General features: G+C 36.7%; 2 protein-coding genes across 5 annotated transcripts in view; one reads left to right on the top strand and one right to left on the bottom strand.

Moving 5' to 3' along the window:
- Positions 1–12627, bottom strand: part of LOC107565763 (putative E3 ubiquitin-protein ligase UNKL) — an 18948-nt gene extending 6321 nt beyond the window's left edge. The window contains exons 1-10 of one of the 3 annotated variants that reach the window (XM_016251034.1): positions 12486–12627; positions 11406–11615; positions 8202–8378; positions 6800–6933; positions 6528–6663; positions 6156–6273; positions 5966–6050; positions 4439–4605; positions 3864–4046; positions 3223–3285 (exon numbers count right to left, since the gene is read on the bottom strand). In XM_016251034.1, the coding sequence (XP_016106520.1) occupies positions 3223–3285; positions 3864–4046; positions 4439–4605; positions 5966–6050; positions 6156–6273; positions 6528–6663; positions 6800–6933; positions 8202–8378; positions 11406–11615; positions 12486–12550 (1338 nt within the window). In that variant the 5' untranslated portion in view covers positions 12551–12627. The remainder of the gene's footprint in view (positions 1–3222; positions 3286–3863; positions 4047–4438; positions 4606–5965; positions 6051–6155; positions 6274–6527; positions 6664–6799; positions 6934–8201; positions 8379–11405; positions 11616–12485) is intronic. The other 2 variants (XM_016251033.1, XM_016251035.1) reach the window with 2 other exon arrangements.
- A 1732-nt stretch (positions 12628–14359) lies between these two features.
- Positions 14360–15720, top strand: part of h3f3a (H3 histone, family 3A) — a 2279-nt gene continuing 918 nt past the window's right edge. Inside the window, exons 1-3 of one of the 2 annotated variants that reach the window (XM_016251036.1) lie at positions 14386–14417; positions 15152–15176; positions 15289–15429. In XM_016251036.1, coding sequence (XP_016106522.1) covers positions 15302–15429 — 128 coding nt within the window. In that variant the 5' untranslated portion in view covers positions 14386–14417; positions 15152–15176; positions 15289–15301. Of the gene's footprint in view, positions 14418–15151; positions 15177–15288; positions 15430–15720 lie in introns of both variants that reach the window. The other variant, XM_016251037.1, reaches the window with a different exon arrangement.

Raw genomic sequence — 15720 nt, forward strand, 5'->3', positions numbered from 1 at the left:
CAAAAACAGCTCTTTTCAGAGCATGCAGATTTGTAGCATTTTCCTTTAAATGTTAATGAGCTCTGCCTACCCCGCCCCTCTCTTCCCAGCTGCTCTCAGAGAGACTGTTTACTTTAGCTGCATTCATCGTGAAACTGGCTAATTAGCACATTATTAGGAAAGGCGATTTGCAAAGATTTGTTAAAAAAAACCTTACACTCACTTCTTCTGTAGGTGAAGCTGGATCACGAATGGTTCGCGCGAACATAGACGCATTTATGTAGATCAGGGGCGCATTCCCTTCAAAAACAAACATAATCCACTGCCTTCAGTGGCTCAGTTGTCGGGAGTAAACGACAACTGCTATGCATTATTACATCCAACAACAGAAGACCTCAATCGCTTAGGAGTCATTCTTGTCTACATCTGCTCTGGCGGTGAAACAATGGCGGACTGATGACGGCTCACTCGGGGCCGGGTCTAAGGTAAGACACCAGTCCAGTCTGTGCTGAAACGCCACTGTCAATCAAACTATCGTGGGAGGGGCCTGTCTGTGTGACGTCACACAGACAGACATCTGAGATTGGCTCGATTTGAGAAAGGGGTAAAAAATTTTGTAGATTAACAAAAAAAAACTGGGTGGATTTTTATCATTATAGGGTGGTTGTGTACACACACTGCCAACACACATTTCAGTTCAAACTACTTGTAAAAGTGCATGTATTATGTAATTCTGCCAAAGTACATAATACTTAATATAATCAATAAATTGATTATGATTTTAGGACATTTCTATTACCAGCTGTTGACATTTCTGCCTTCATGCTCCCCCAAAAAGAATATTAATTTAGAAATTAAAAAATAATAATTAATTATTAAAAAATAAAAAATAATTAGAATTTGTTTTTAAGACCACTTTTATTTTAGTATCATTTAAATAAACTACTATAGTACTTGTTGATATTATGAGTTAGCTTTTGCTTTTATTTTTTAATTTTAAAGGGGTCATATGATGCTGCTAAAAAGAACATTATTTGGTGTATTTGGTGTAATTTTTAGTAATTTTGTCGTGTTTTTGTCATGTGTTATGTGCTTTAGTTTTTTTTTATATTGCTATTTAGCCTTAATTTATTTTTGTTTCAGTAATGTCAGTACACTGTTTTCCAGAATATAAGTTATATTCCAAAGTGACTAATATAATGCAATTAATGTCAAGTTCACAAAATATGCACAAAGCGCACACATTTGGCTTTGTGCTGAAAGAGAGAGGTACATGAGCCCAACTTTGTTAGCATTGCGCATTTCCCTCACCCCAGTAGTTTGTTTCACTTTAAATAATTTTGTTTAGCTTGACATGTATAAAACATGTTTATAATGAATGCCACTATAATTTTTGTTTGCTTTATACTTATATTATGCATTCCTGTTCTGTTCTGAATACAGTCACATTTGAAGGACGGGTTGTGGAGAGAGAGCAACTAAAATAAATGTTTATAGTGTGTATAATATTTGTAATATTATACACATATAATATTTGTAATATTATTTGTCACAGATGGAGTTTTGGTTCCTTGTAGTGTTGTTTTTGGCGGCCTGTTTTAATTGTAGTTTTAGTCTAGTCTTTGTGTGAAGCTGTCATTTTAGTTTTTATTAGTTTTAGTCATGTTCATACTCTTTTTAGTCTAGTCAAGTTTTAGTCACCTAAAAGTCTGAGCATTTTAGTCTTATTTTAGTCAGAATTATCCATGACTATTTTAGTCTAGTTTTAGTCAACGAATACTGATGACATTTAGTCTAGTTTTAGTCAATGACAATTTTATTTTAGTCTCTTTTTAGAAATGCAATTCTATTTAACCCAGTCAATATAGTATAAGTACCTAGTAGTATAGACGAAACCAAAATTTTCTTTTAGCCAAACCCATTTCAAACAAGGTTATCTTATTATATTATTGTTACCTTATAGACTCAAGAATACATCCATTCCAGACACGGAAGACGCTCTTATTTGAATTTACAACATTTATTGGTAACACTTTACTTGAAGGGGTGTGCATAAGACTGACATGGCACCTTCATAATCATGACATGACACATGTCATGAATATGAAGGAGGTTTTATGCATGTTTATGACAACTGTCATTAAGTGTCATTCGCTTAGTTATGTCATTTTTAATGTAAATATGATATTATTTGACCTAACCCTACCCCTACCCTTACCCCTAACCATAGCCCATAACAAAGACATCTCAAACAATGTCATCTTTGCATTAAAAATTACATAACTGAGCGAATGACACTTAATGACAGTTGTCATAAACATGCACTAAAAAACCTTCATATTCATGACATGTCATGTCATGATTATGTATGTGTCATGTTATGATTATGAAGGTGTCATGTCAGTCTTATGCACACCCCTTCAAGTAAAGTGTAACCCATTTATTTTACCAACCAAACATGTTAGAAGTACACACACATAAATTTAAATAAAGACGAACCCCGACTGGTCGGCCATCGGTCCCTTTCTCTGTGTCAGACTTAACTTTGTTTGGTTTTCGTCTTCTAAATCAGTGTTTCCCAACCTTTCTTTAGTCGCAGCACCCTTTGGAAATTTTAACAAATTTGTGGCACCCTACAAATTTAATTTTGTCACAATATTTGAATTTCTAACTTCGATGTGATAATTTGAAAAGAATAGATATTCGGTACAACAGGGAAGAACTGCAGAATAAAATGTCATACAGATATTTTTAATATACAAAAAAATGTGTCTATCTATGGTGGCATTCAGTAGGCTAATTTCAAATGAAGAGACCAATTTATATGACAGATTTTAATGTAGGCTTTTATTCATATGTAAACATTGTGAGATAGCTAGTTATAATGGTAATTAAACAAAGTTTTGCTCAATCAGTGTATTTTACAGTAGGGCTATTGCAAACAGAAACAATACTGTACTACATCGATGTTTCCTGTCGGCTTGATTTTTGAGTGGACTTTGCTGTTCCGATGAGCATGAACGGTATATGAGTGGAGCACATAACTGAACTCGGGTTCAGACCAGGCAGTCGAACCAAGTGTGAAAGCACCCTTTAATTAATTTAGTTCAGTTAGCTGTCAACATTTTTTAAGTTTTCTCAGTTAATAAATGAGAATATATATTTAACTTTTTATTTATTTCAGACCTTACAGACAACTTTTCACAAAAACTTTTTTTTTTAAATAAGGTTAGGTTGCTTTACCTGCTTGTCTTGGTCCATTAACTTTTGATTATTTTCCCCAGACTGGCTCTTCTGGTTCTTTGCCTGAAATCAGAGAACGCATCCTATCATGTGACCTGATGTTGTTAAGGCAACCAGGGGTGTTATTATGTAGAGAATTTCTACCTGCTCAGGAAAAAAAACAAAAAAAGGGTAAAACACCCTTTAAAGTTGTTTTTGACAGTATAACATTACAGCGTGCTTCATTTTTATATTTTATGATTACCACAACATGGTCACGTGGCCTCTGGGTTTTGTTCTCCAATCTCTACAACATTAAAATTATTTTAGAGCTTAGCACATGAATGATAAATGAAAAAAGTGAACGTGTAATATATTTCAATGCCAATGTATTAATACCTGCGCAGACAGTGTTGCCACACCCTCAATCTCAAAGACTGAAGTGAAGCTTTTCAACAACAACAACTGAATATCGACAACTAAAGACAAGTAGTTTTCATTTGGCAACAAACCATTAAAAAAAAAAAACACACAAGCGAAAAGTGGTGAAAACAAATGAAATGACCCAAGGGCAAAGAAAGGGAAAGCTTGCAGTGTGTGTCATGCCTGCAGTCCTGCAGGAGGTCCCTTTAAAAAGGGCTAGAGAAAACGGCCATGTGTACCTGATCCTCCCGTTCAAAACCCGGAGCTTTGGGATAGTTAGACGTCGGAGAGGAAACACTGGACGTGGTGGACTCTGAACAAAAGCTACCATTAGTAAAGCATTTTGGCCTGCTGATGGGTCCAATTGGGGACAAAGAACTTCCTGAGCCTGGTGTTACAGTTGGACTATTAGAGCATGATACCTGAAGAAGAAAAGCACAAATGAGCTTAAAAACGTGGTTTTGGAGCCAAATAGGTGACTTTTCATTGTTGATTAGGTAGATCCAAATGTGAGAGGATTTAGCGCACAGTAAGCTCAATCAAGTAAAATTTTTGGTCTAATGTGAATCAAGATGCATTTGAGTATAAAGGCCTGATTTGAATTTGAGTTAGTCTCCCTTTACAACACAGACTGCAATAAAGCAGAAAAGAATGCAAAGCAAACCAAAATCGATAAAATCAAACTGCTGAAATGAAAAGAAAAACAGTAGCTCTAACAACGAAACAATCAACTCCTTCCTAAAGTAAGCACATTTCTCTACCACAGATGTAAGACAGATGCAAGACAAGTGTGAGAAGGTGAATGCAAACATACATTTCCTGTCTGGCCATTGTTACTGGCGCTGCTGATGATGGAATTCATGTTGCCGCTCCACTCGTTGACTGTACACTCTGGATATTGCAGAGAGCCCAGCTTGGACTGAGAACACGACTGCATTGCTGTGAGCAGCGTGCTCATAGTCTCCTCTGTGGAAGGAATTCCTTCACACACACACACACACACATAAATAGTCTTTAGATTTGATGGGGGAAATCAAATGGCAAATGGCAAAAAATTTGGATTTGATATTTAAAGCAGGCTCAGGGTATCTGCAGGATTTTTAAGCTCAAATTTAAAACTTTTTAGACCATTTTTTAAAAGACCTGCACAAATAAAATTAATACCATATGAGTGGGGTAGGGCAATGTCTATGGTAACATATTAAACTGTAAAATGACTGTAAAAAACATGATTCACAGTTCAGATCAGAGGCATCATGCCCATTCAAACGGAGGGGGCACGTGCCCCCTCAGATTTTTGGGCCAAGTGGATTTTGAATGCAGCTTCCAAAAGACAAAAAATAGCCGAATAATATGTTTTATATTTGATATGATTACACCGGTTTGATTAGATCAGTCAGTGCGGCACATCATCAGCTGTTAAATTCAAATCTAAGTTTGCACTTTGGCTGGCACTGAGCCAGAGACTCACATTATAACCAATCACACATGATACTGTTGATCTTATGAATGCAATGGCCAATCAGAAGTGTTCAGGGGAGTCATCGGTGAAACGCCAGTGTTTTGTTCAGAGTGCGCTCGTTGACTTAATTCTGCTCTCTGGCGAATTCTCTCATCAGAAACAACAAAGTGCAGATGTGTGTACGATGTAAGTAAGATATTAATGTCAGTGTAAACAGCTTCAGTGATTATAATGGGAGTTTTTGTGAGTGTTTGAACTCTGGCTAGACTGAAGTCAATGATAATGTTCTTTGATAATGTAAATGTTCTTTGCTCTCTTTCTGTACAAAGAAAGAGTTATAATTAGTAACTTACAAAGTTTTTTTTTTTCATTAAATTATTTTTATTATTTTCTTCATTTTCAAATGATAAACCACCCAGGTTTTATTTTTTGCAGAGAACCGCAGGGAGCGTCTCTTTTGTTGACAACATCAAGTTTATAAGTGCTTCTCATTACAAGTTTGGGAAGACGGTTGGTTCATGCTGTGTTCCCAAATGCACGTTACAAGCAAAGCAAACTCATAGCAGATGCAGAGATGAGTTTGTACTGAGCAGCATTTACTGTGAATCAAGCTGCTGTGAGACACTTAAAACACCGGATCATGAGCTGCTCGCGTGAAAAAGAACACGCAGCACATATATTTAATTGAATATCATTGAATATTGAATATATTTAATTGAATCACAGCCTTTGTGATTTGATAAATCAAACTAAGTCATAATGTGCTTTCGGTTTTATTTCGATCTATCTTATAGCCACACGTGAACTCAATGAAATCACTGCACTGCAGGTATTTCACTTCAACACATTGCAAACAATCATCATTATAAACATGCTTACTTTCCACATGTGCAAAAGCACAGAATGGACCCCTTGGACAGTATCCAGTTTGCCTCATGTCGTTGCATTTCGTAGATTTGTAAATCTTGAAACAAAGATAGAAGTTGGTGAGATAATAAAAATAACGTAAATCAAATAAATTATAAGTTAATCACTCAAGTTCAGTGTTGTAAAGGTGTGGCGGTCTCACTTCTGGGTGGAACTGCTGTTCAGTGCGAGAGTGGCAGTATTGACAGCTGTCCCCACTCTCACACTTGGAGGGTTCGCCCCATTCATCGCCATGCTTTACACTCGGGCAGGGCGTTGACCTGCCAAGACATCCAAGGGGGATTGAGTTTTATGTTAAAAAAAATATTGATGCACTGAAATGAAACTAATTATTTTTCTATTTTATTCTTGAATATGACCAACCAAAATAACAAATAATAAGCACAAAAAAAATCTAGAAATACTAAATATTCCCAAATAATGTCACTTCCACTCCCAAATGTGTTTTAGATGTCAGTGTGTCGACCTTTGTTTTATTTGTGAATATTTGCAATTTGAAGTGTCTCCATCTCACCTGTATTTGAACTTTCTGGGATTTCTTCTCCTATCTCTGCTGTTGTGATAGTGGGGACAGGCATAGCCCTGCCTGCATAGACGTGGAGGCTTGGTGCACTGCTCGGTTTTATAGTTGGCCAAAACAAAATTGGTGTCTGCAGAAAAGGGGAACAGAGACTGAAGATGAGTTGACCTGTCGTTTTTGTGACCGTTACTACTGAAGTCTTTGATTAACCTAATTTTATTTCTGTTATACTGGGCTTGCATTTGTGTGGGAAGGCTTTGTGTCACCTTGCCAGCGTGGGTCCTCATTCAAGGTCTTCTCAATCATGGCCTGGCTGGCCAGCACACCCGGCTGCAGGTCAGGAATTCCCTCCCCAGATCCCAACTGGCCATTCTGCAGAGCTTCCTGTGCCTGGATCTCTCTGTGAACATAATTATGCAAGTCAGCCCACCCATTCAACAGGACCAACACCAACTCCGGATGGTAGATGTAAAAAAAAAAACAAAACAAGACCGCCCTTGATGTAACAGCGATTTCCACATACACGTTGCTAGGCAACTGCTGAGATGGCACATTTCTTGTTATTTAATCACTGGTAAGCCACATTTCCAGGCCAGGATCAAACTATTTGTGGCTATGTTGTGCAGACTGCTCATCAATGCAGGTGTAATTGATGTCATTAGAAAAACAACAAATACGGTATATATTTGCAAATTAGGTTAAGCACCCTCTAATAAGCACTCTGACTGCTCTCTTATGAACTGAATACATATGTAAATACCTATGGTGTTAATCAGCTGAAAACTTGTGCAGCGACGAAAGCTTTTTGCAACTGAATGCAATTGTCATAACAAAACAATGTCTAGAGCAAACTGCTGTTATTTGGGGATTCACAGCTTTTATACTAGTTGGGGGTTGGGAATCCTGGCAGAACTTCCCCCGCCACTGAAAAACAGGAATTTGAGTGCCACAAGCCAAATAGCTTCCTTTTCCGACAACTGCTCTTTAGTATAAGCTTTCCCTTTTACTCTAAGAAACACAAACATTATTATGTACTATCAACTATGTACATTAAATTATTAAATATTGTAACTGCACAACCATTCGGTAAACACTCGATAAGAATTTTAAAAAGAAGTCTCTTATGGTAACCTAGAATTTAGTTGATCAAAAATACGATAAAAAACGCAATTGTGTGAAATATTATTATAATTTAAAATAGCCGCTTTCTATTTGAATCCGTTTTAAAATGCAATTTAATCCTGTGATGTTCAAGTTGAATTTTCAGCATCATTATTCGAGACTGCAGTGTCACATGATCCTTCAGAAATCATTTTAATATGCTGATTTGATGCTCAAAAACATTTCTTCTCATTATTATTATCAATGCTGAAAACAGTTTAAGCAATAAATAAATGAAAATAAATTGATTTAGTTAATCTGAGGTAGATATAGGGTCACTCGTTCTGGGCTGCCTGCTCTCGGTATGTGTGATTTAGCGTGTTTCGTATAGTAGCTAGCTGTGCTGACAGTGGACTTGCTTTGACTGTGGGAATATTCCTCATTAATGCATGAGTCGGGGGCATGATCGTTTGCATATTTATTTATTTATTTTATTAATTACATTAATTTAACATGTTAAATTGACAGCCTCTTTGCTAAAAGCACTGATAAGGGAAAATATGCTACCTGATATCATAAACTGGTGGCCGAAGGTCGTGTGGTCCATGAGCGAAGGCGCAGTGGAGGCCGTTCTTCACACAATGTCCACGAGCATCTGTCTCATGGATGCAGGTGCCGGTCTTGTAGTAGCGTAAATGGTACTTGCGCTCTGTGTCACCGGTGGTCCGGTGTAAGTAAGGGCAACTGTGAGAAGAAAAGCACCAGTGTTGCTCATCAGTGAACATGCTCAATGAAAGAAATATATTTTGATACTTTCATTTAAAATAAATAAATATATCACAAACATGTACAGGTCGGTGCATTTCTCTGTGAATTTGGTAACAACAAAGTGAAAGTAATGCAAAGCACTACAAATAAATGTAAAACAACAACAACAACAGTAAAACTCATTCCCAATGAGTGCTCTCTTGGAATGCTTTATTTCAAAATACTGCACAAGGCTTGTGTCACTGCCTGCTTTACTGCACTGCCTGAAGCCACAGAAAATAGTAGAAAAAAAGATATTGGATACAAACACATTATTGCATTTTGTTGTCACAAAATAACTTAACTATTCTATTGGAAGTTGGAGCTTGTACTTACCTGCCTGACATCTATTTCAAATAAATCACAATATGAGTGACGGATATATAAACAGACAACAAAATGTTATAATTGCTTTATGCTAAAATAGATAATCAACATTGCTGTCCAAGCACTCATTCTGTTACTAGCAAAATACTCTAAATAATACTTATTATAAATAATAATATTATTTTCAGAAACAAAATGAAATTGATAAGAGTAAATGAAGTACACTTGCAAACATATGTTAAAATACATCAACAAATATACTAATACAGTTTTGGCCTCTTACATTTACTGTTAAACATAGCATGTAAAATAAAAAAGGCATAAAGAGGCATCAAGGGAAACAAGCATCGATGTGACTGCAAATGCTGAGCTTTCACAACTTTAAAACAGTCAAACACTTGTGAAATACTTCCCGGCTGGAAGTTATTTTGCAAGATACATTGGCAGACAGTACACATACATAGTGTAAAGGAGAGCAATGCCTCTATGAAATTATGAAACATTATAGTGCATGCTTGGCATTGTCAGCACAGCACAAGAATCTAAAAAATAACTAAATCCATTTTCAGCTGGCTGCATTTTTGAGTGCAATAAGAATAATGCATACTGCTGATGAATGACAACATATAATGCAAATGATGAGATTAAGAGAAACAGGCATTTATAAGAAATAGATGTTTATTTTTGAAAGAAAGGATTTAAGGCACACAGAAAACGGGGCCGTGACAATCCAAACAGCTCCGTGGAAGAGAGCAGATTTATACCGAAAATGCTACACACCCAATAATCTTATCAAATATAGCAACTGCATCTTGTTCAGTTAGCAACAGTAACTATGGAAACAGCAATGATGTCATCATAGGATGGCTGTTAACGATGAATGAAGGTGTGTGATCTATGCCTATACTAAAACTGTGTGACATAAATTGTCGGGGAGACTCAGCAGAGACGTAGGACAAACCATTTTTAATAAGAGTTATATTATAATAAAACAAAACAATAATAATAAACCAGTATCCTTCAGTACAGGAGTAAGTAAAGAAAATAAATACATTAATTTTGTCTAACCAAAATAAACTGATTTTGTAAATTTCATATAAATGTTATAATGCAAATTTTGTAGACATCATTACATTGTTATGTAAGGAATGAAATATATGAAAGAATAAATACACATTTTAAAGTGAATGAGATGAGAAAAATCCTATAATATATGTGGGTCCTCTATTAATAAACAGGTGTAAAATAATATAAAACATACTATACAACTTATATAAAGCATCTACAACTAAATATTGAACAATACCATTATTTCTCCTATTGGCAGATAATCTACATTATCTAGTCTACCCATATATTGTGAATCAACAATAAAAACGAATTATACAATGACTAGTGTTGTACAATCACTAGTAAAAACAATGTTTTAAAATAAATTGCAGCTATAATGCATTTACATTCAAAATGTTGACCGAGATGTCTCACAGAAATATATAACTATATCAGAAATATCACCTGACATCATACATCAAAGTTGCCATGCCATTGTTTTTGGTTAGAGCTCCAAAACAATCTTATGGGAAAAACTGGGAAAGAATCCACATATGACACCTGACTAACAGTAGTAACACCTGGACACCACAGTAATGATCTGATCCATTTATAGAGCCACTATCGCACAATTCCAGCAAAACTAGCTGTTTCCATTTAATGAATAAGAAACTAACATAAGCTAAACCACAAACAAACAGCACATATTTAAAACAACCCCTGTTAATATTCAAATATTATGGATAAATTGAATAAATAAAGAATTGAATCTTCTATCTTGAGCACAATGTTTTCATTGATAGTCAAACGAATCGGCAGAGAACAAAATATACAACTGGACTAAAACTGGGACATAACTAGACATTTGTAAACACACGAGTTTTTACCAAGCGAGGGCTCGTAAACATTGTAACAGCAGTGAGCCAATCAGAAAAGTGTACGTGCACCGGAGAGCCAATCACAAGCCAGAGAACAGGGGGCGTGTCTTTAGCCTCTCTGAGCGCAATACACAAGGAAGGCAACAAACACGACTCTCCACCATCAGCCTTCTGACCTTCATTTCCAAACCGAAGCTATACATTTCTGCTACACACAGGGAAACTGGGAACTGAGAGACGAGTCATCAGTCAAAAGTGGAAATACACACACATCGAGCGAAACACAACACCAGCAAAAGACTAGAAAGCGATATATCTAATAGCCAATCTCCGATATACACGGGGGAGTAAAACATTAACAGAGTAAACACTATAGTGAATTAGCAAAGGCATCAGTCTGCTACACTGCGTTTTTAAAAGGGCGTGTGCTACACAGAACAATAAGACGAGTCCAAAAATAACACTACAGCATGCTCATGATTACAAAAAAATGTCAAAATCTGATTCACACAGCGTATGCATTTCCAAAAGAAATCAGCGTTGTGATATATATATATATCATAATTATTAAAACAGTCTTCGTTTCGAGCAACCCAAGCACAAACAGTAACATTGCCTATGCAAAATAATCTACAACGTGCACTGGCGCGAAAACATGACTACAATGACTTCCCAACTGCAGTATAAATGAAAGAAAGCAGTTACTTACTCGTCTCCATCGGGACATATTCCTGTTGTTTCATCATACTTCGTGCAATATACATCTGGGCTGTAATTAAAAATCCCCTCTCTTCTTCGTATGGGTCTCCGTCTTCGCTGATTTAGAAAATGCCAGTAGAAACACGTAAAGGGTCTATGCTGTGTGCATTTGTGCTGCAAAAACAGTGGGCACTGCTCGGTCCTGAACTCCTTCAAATATCTAGAATTAAAATGAAAAAGGCACGGTCAGAATCTTTACAATCAACCACCCCCGCGCCAAATAAAGCAGTATAGACAGAATCAGACGCAGTAGTGTCCAACTACGTTCAAAGTTTGGAGGCTGTTTACACTGCGTAGTTTCTTATACGCTACCATTCCACAACAAAAACTAGCCCTAGGTAAATATGTTACGTGATGAACCCCCTTTTCAGCAAATGTAAACATACAATCTTCGTTTCATGTGTTTATAAACATCTAAATGGGAACGGAATGTGTTTTATTGTTTTCTAAATTCACTGCATCAGCTGTAGCCTTTATTAAGGCTCGCCACTACAACATTAGAAGCTTACGCCAAGTACGCCGCGATTAGCGTTCAGAGTTACGTACAATCTTCGACGTACGCTCCATTCAAGCCAACGGTGCGTACGGCGGGAAAAGAGCGTAGAGTAAGAAACACAGGCCGAGAAAGGAGGCGGATACAGCTAACAAACCAGCCTGCTAGCTACATCTAGCGTCTCGACTCGCTCGTCTCACTGCTGTGCAATGTACATGTCTTCAAGCATTCACACAAGCAGCCTTTGGGCACCGAAGAGCACTTTCTTAAGTTTTAAAAGGCACATAGCGCGACTAAAGCTTCGATACGGAAAACAATGCAGTGTTTAGAGCGGATGAGAATGTTGATTTCATTAACATTGATTTGTGAGAGCCGCGTGCATTCGGAAGAATTTACAAAAGGAAAAGCACCATTTTAAAACGCACAGGGGGAGAGGAAACAGCATCGTTTCTAATACAAATCCGACAGTCGAATATCGAAGAGTCATCACGTTCCGCTGAGACGTATTTACATCTATTTAATGTTTGCTTTACTTACGTATAGTGGGTAGGTTTCTCGGTTTGAGGAGAAGCGCTCGCCGCCGTTTTCGAAACCGACGGCATTTTCAGTCAAAACAATAATAGCGCGTGCGCGGGGACCCTCTCGTCTACTCATGCTCTCGCGCGCCGCTGCAAGGCCAATATGAGCAACTGGCGGGACAAACGAATAGAGGACAATGAGCATGCTGCCGTAATGCAACGATCCCTCTCACAAACCTAGTGACTGACAAGACTCTGACATGTTGTTCGACAACATTATTCAGAAATGCAAAAACACAAAACAATGCTTATTTAGTAGGCATTTATATATATTTTAATTCCAAAAGTGTAACTGCTTTCGGATGTAAGCCCATTTCTCCGTGGTTTGAGTTGCAATTAAATGTACACTGCTATTCAAAAGTTTGGGAAAAGTAAGATTTTTCATATGTTTTAAAGAAGTCTCTTCTGTTCACCAAGGCTGCATTTATTTGACAGAAAAAAACAGTAATATTGTACAATATTATTAACATTTAAAATAATGGGTTTCTATTTTAATATACTTTAAAATAGAATTTGTTTCTGTGATACAAAGCTGAATTTTCAGCATCATTACTCCAGTCTTCAGTGTCACATGATCCTTCAGAAATCATTCTGATATGCTGATTTTTCGACTCTTTTTTTTCACGTTTTAAAATCATTTCAAATAACAGTGTTCAACGTTTTATGTTAAAAACTAAATATTATTTATTCATCTGTAACTGCAGGTTAAATGCATCCATGTCCCCTCTGAGATACATTAAACTGTGTAAATACATCTAAATATAACTTCAGATGCAGATTCCAGAAATGTTTTCTTATGTTGGAATGAAAGAAACTAAGTACCGGATGAAGTGCTTCTTATTCTTACCCAAAAATACAAAATGAATAAATATCACATACTTTAAGACTTTTACTCAAGTAATATTCTAAACGGTGACTTCAACTTCTACCAAAGTCATTTTCTAGTAAGATATCTGTACTTTTACTTGAGTATGGCTCTCGGGTACTTTATAGACCACTATATATATGTATATGTGTGTGTGACCCTGTCTGTGAAATCCAGGCTAAAGTCTCAATCTAATTCTGAGATAACAAGCATCAAAGTTTGATTTCAACCATTAATTTCACTATGATTTAAATCTTTGACATGGCCTTACTCAGCCAATATTAAATATATAAAGGTTATATTTTCACAGAATGTTCTACATCTTTATGAAGGATGATGTTATGTAGAAAACAGTAAATAACAAAAAAAATGACTTTAGCTGGGTTTTCACAGGCAGGGTCACATATCACAGGAATACATTATATTTTAAAGTATATTCAAATAGAAAAACATTATTTTAAAATTCAATATTTCACAATATTACCGTTTTTTCGGTATTTCTGATCAAATAAATGCAGCCTTTATGAGCAGAAGAGACTTCTTTAAAAACCATTACAAATCTTACTGATCCCAAACTTTTGAAAGGCAGTGTATGGCTTTTAAGTTATGTGAAAAAAGTACGTAAACAAGTTCCTAAATGTAGGCAAAACAATACGCAAACAAATTAAGTGAAAAGTGTACTTCAAGTATATATTTCTCCATCATCCGTTTTATCTATTGCAAATCTTTTGTATGTATTCTACGTTATATATTGATGTTTAAAATCCACATAAAATATAAAATGTTCAGTTGCAGGACAAAAGAAATATCCAAAAATTAGAGCGTGTCCTATTATAAAAGGTAAATAAAGCGAAACAGCGTAGAGGAGGAGCTTGTGTTGTGTTAAACCAATGAGATACGAAAACGTACCTTGTGGGCGTGTCTAAGCGACGAGCCGTAGAAATATATAAATAGAAGCCCGACCCTCATATTTTCAAATACGAGATACTTACTGCGTGGGAGAGATTGTGGTTCAAGGAGGTTTGAGTAAGTCAAATTATTTTGTAGATATGTTGGCATTAGACATTAATAATAGCAGTTTGTCTAGAGCTAACTTAAAAGAAAACAAATCGTCAGTTAACGTTGCAGAGCTGATCGGATTTTCTCTTTCTCCTGCATAACAGTTACTGATGAATCATTTGCTGGCTAATTTGTTAGCTTGGATTAGTGTTTCAAACACTCTTGGTCTTGAACGAAGTTCGTTTAAACATCACGTGGCGTTTTAGACATGTTAAATGTGTGGCTTTTTGGCGGGCTTTGAAGCAATATGTGGCATCTGATAATTCTCTGCTTGTTTGTCAATGTAACGTTACGTTTTTGCCCGCCATTTTGGACAAAGGTTTGTTGAGCTTGTTCTTGAAGAGGTCGAGTTGCCGGTTACGATGCTGCGTTCAAATAACTTTCCCTTGCGCCCCTGCATATTTTCCCGCTGTTTCTGAATTATGCAACTGCCATATTTCTGGTTGAGGGTGAGTTTCGTGGTGGGACGAGGTTGAATCTGCAGCATTTGAGGGGGAACCGTATCTGCTGCAGAGGAAGGCTGATGCCGGAGTCACCGAATAAGAAGCGTTTCTATCTGATGCAGATATACGTATGCGGCGCTCGTTTGGTTCTCCAAGACCAGCTGTGCGTGAAATTTAGCTGCTTTATATAGTTTAAAATGTATTGTAGGCTCTTAACGTTGTATATCCGTGTGAAGTGAAATGTTATGTCCTTTTAAGCAGCTGCGGCTCTGGAGCGGAAGTGGTAAAAGCAAAGCGAAAGACCCGGATGATACCGCCATTTTAAGTCACCGTTTGAGTTTAATTTTTAAAATGGGAAAAATTCCGTATTTAAGTGTGTTTGTTTTTAATTCCAGAGACTGAGAAACAATGGCTCGTACCAAGCAGACCGCGCGTAAATCAACTGGAGGAAAGGCGCCAAGGAAACAGCTGGCGACCAAAGCCGCTAGGAAGAGCGCGCCCTCTACTGGTGGCGTCAAGAAGCCCCACAGATACAGGTGCGTCTGAGATGCACAGACATGAAGTTGGTTATCACAGGCAGTTTTGGGGAAAGTTACTTTTAAAAGTAATGCATTACAATATTGCATTACTCCCTAAAAAGTACCGAATTACGTTACTTGGTTACTTTTTATGGAAAGTAATGAGTTCTATTACTTTTGCGTTACTTTTTAAGCAGGGCTTGATTGTTTTTAATAGAAGAAGTTCTATTTATAGCAAATATAAAAGCCCTTTCACACCAACAGGTGTAATGAAGAAACCTCAGGCTGAAGCAAAAGTAAATTCACGTC

Source organism: Sinocyclocheilus grahami, unplaced genomic scaffold (genome assembly GCF_001515645.1).
Source record: "Sinocyclocheilus grahami isolate Dianchi unplaced genomic scaffold, SAMN03320097.WGS_v1.1 scaffold1025.1, whole genome shotgun sequence".
In the NCBI taxonomy this organism is placed as follows: domain Eukaryota; kingdom Metazoa; phylum Chordata; class Actinopteri; order Cypriniformes; family Cyprinidae; genus Sinocyclocheilus; species Sinocyclocheilus grahami.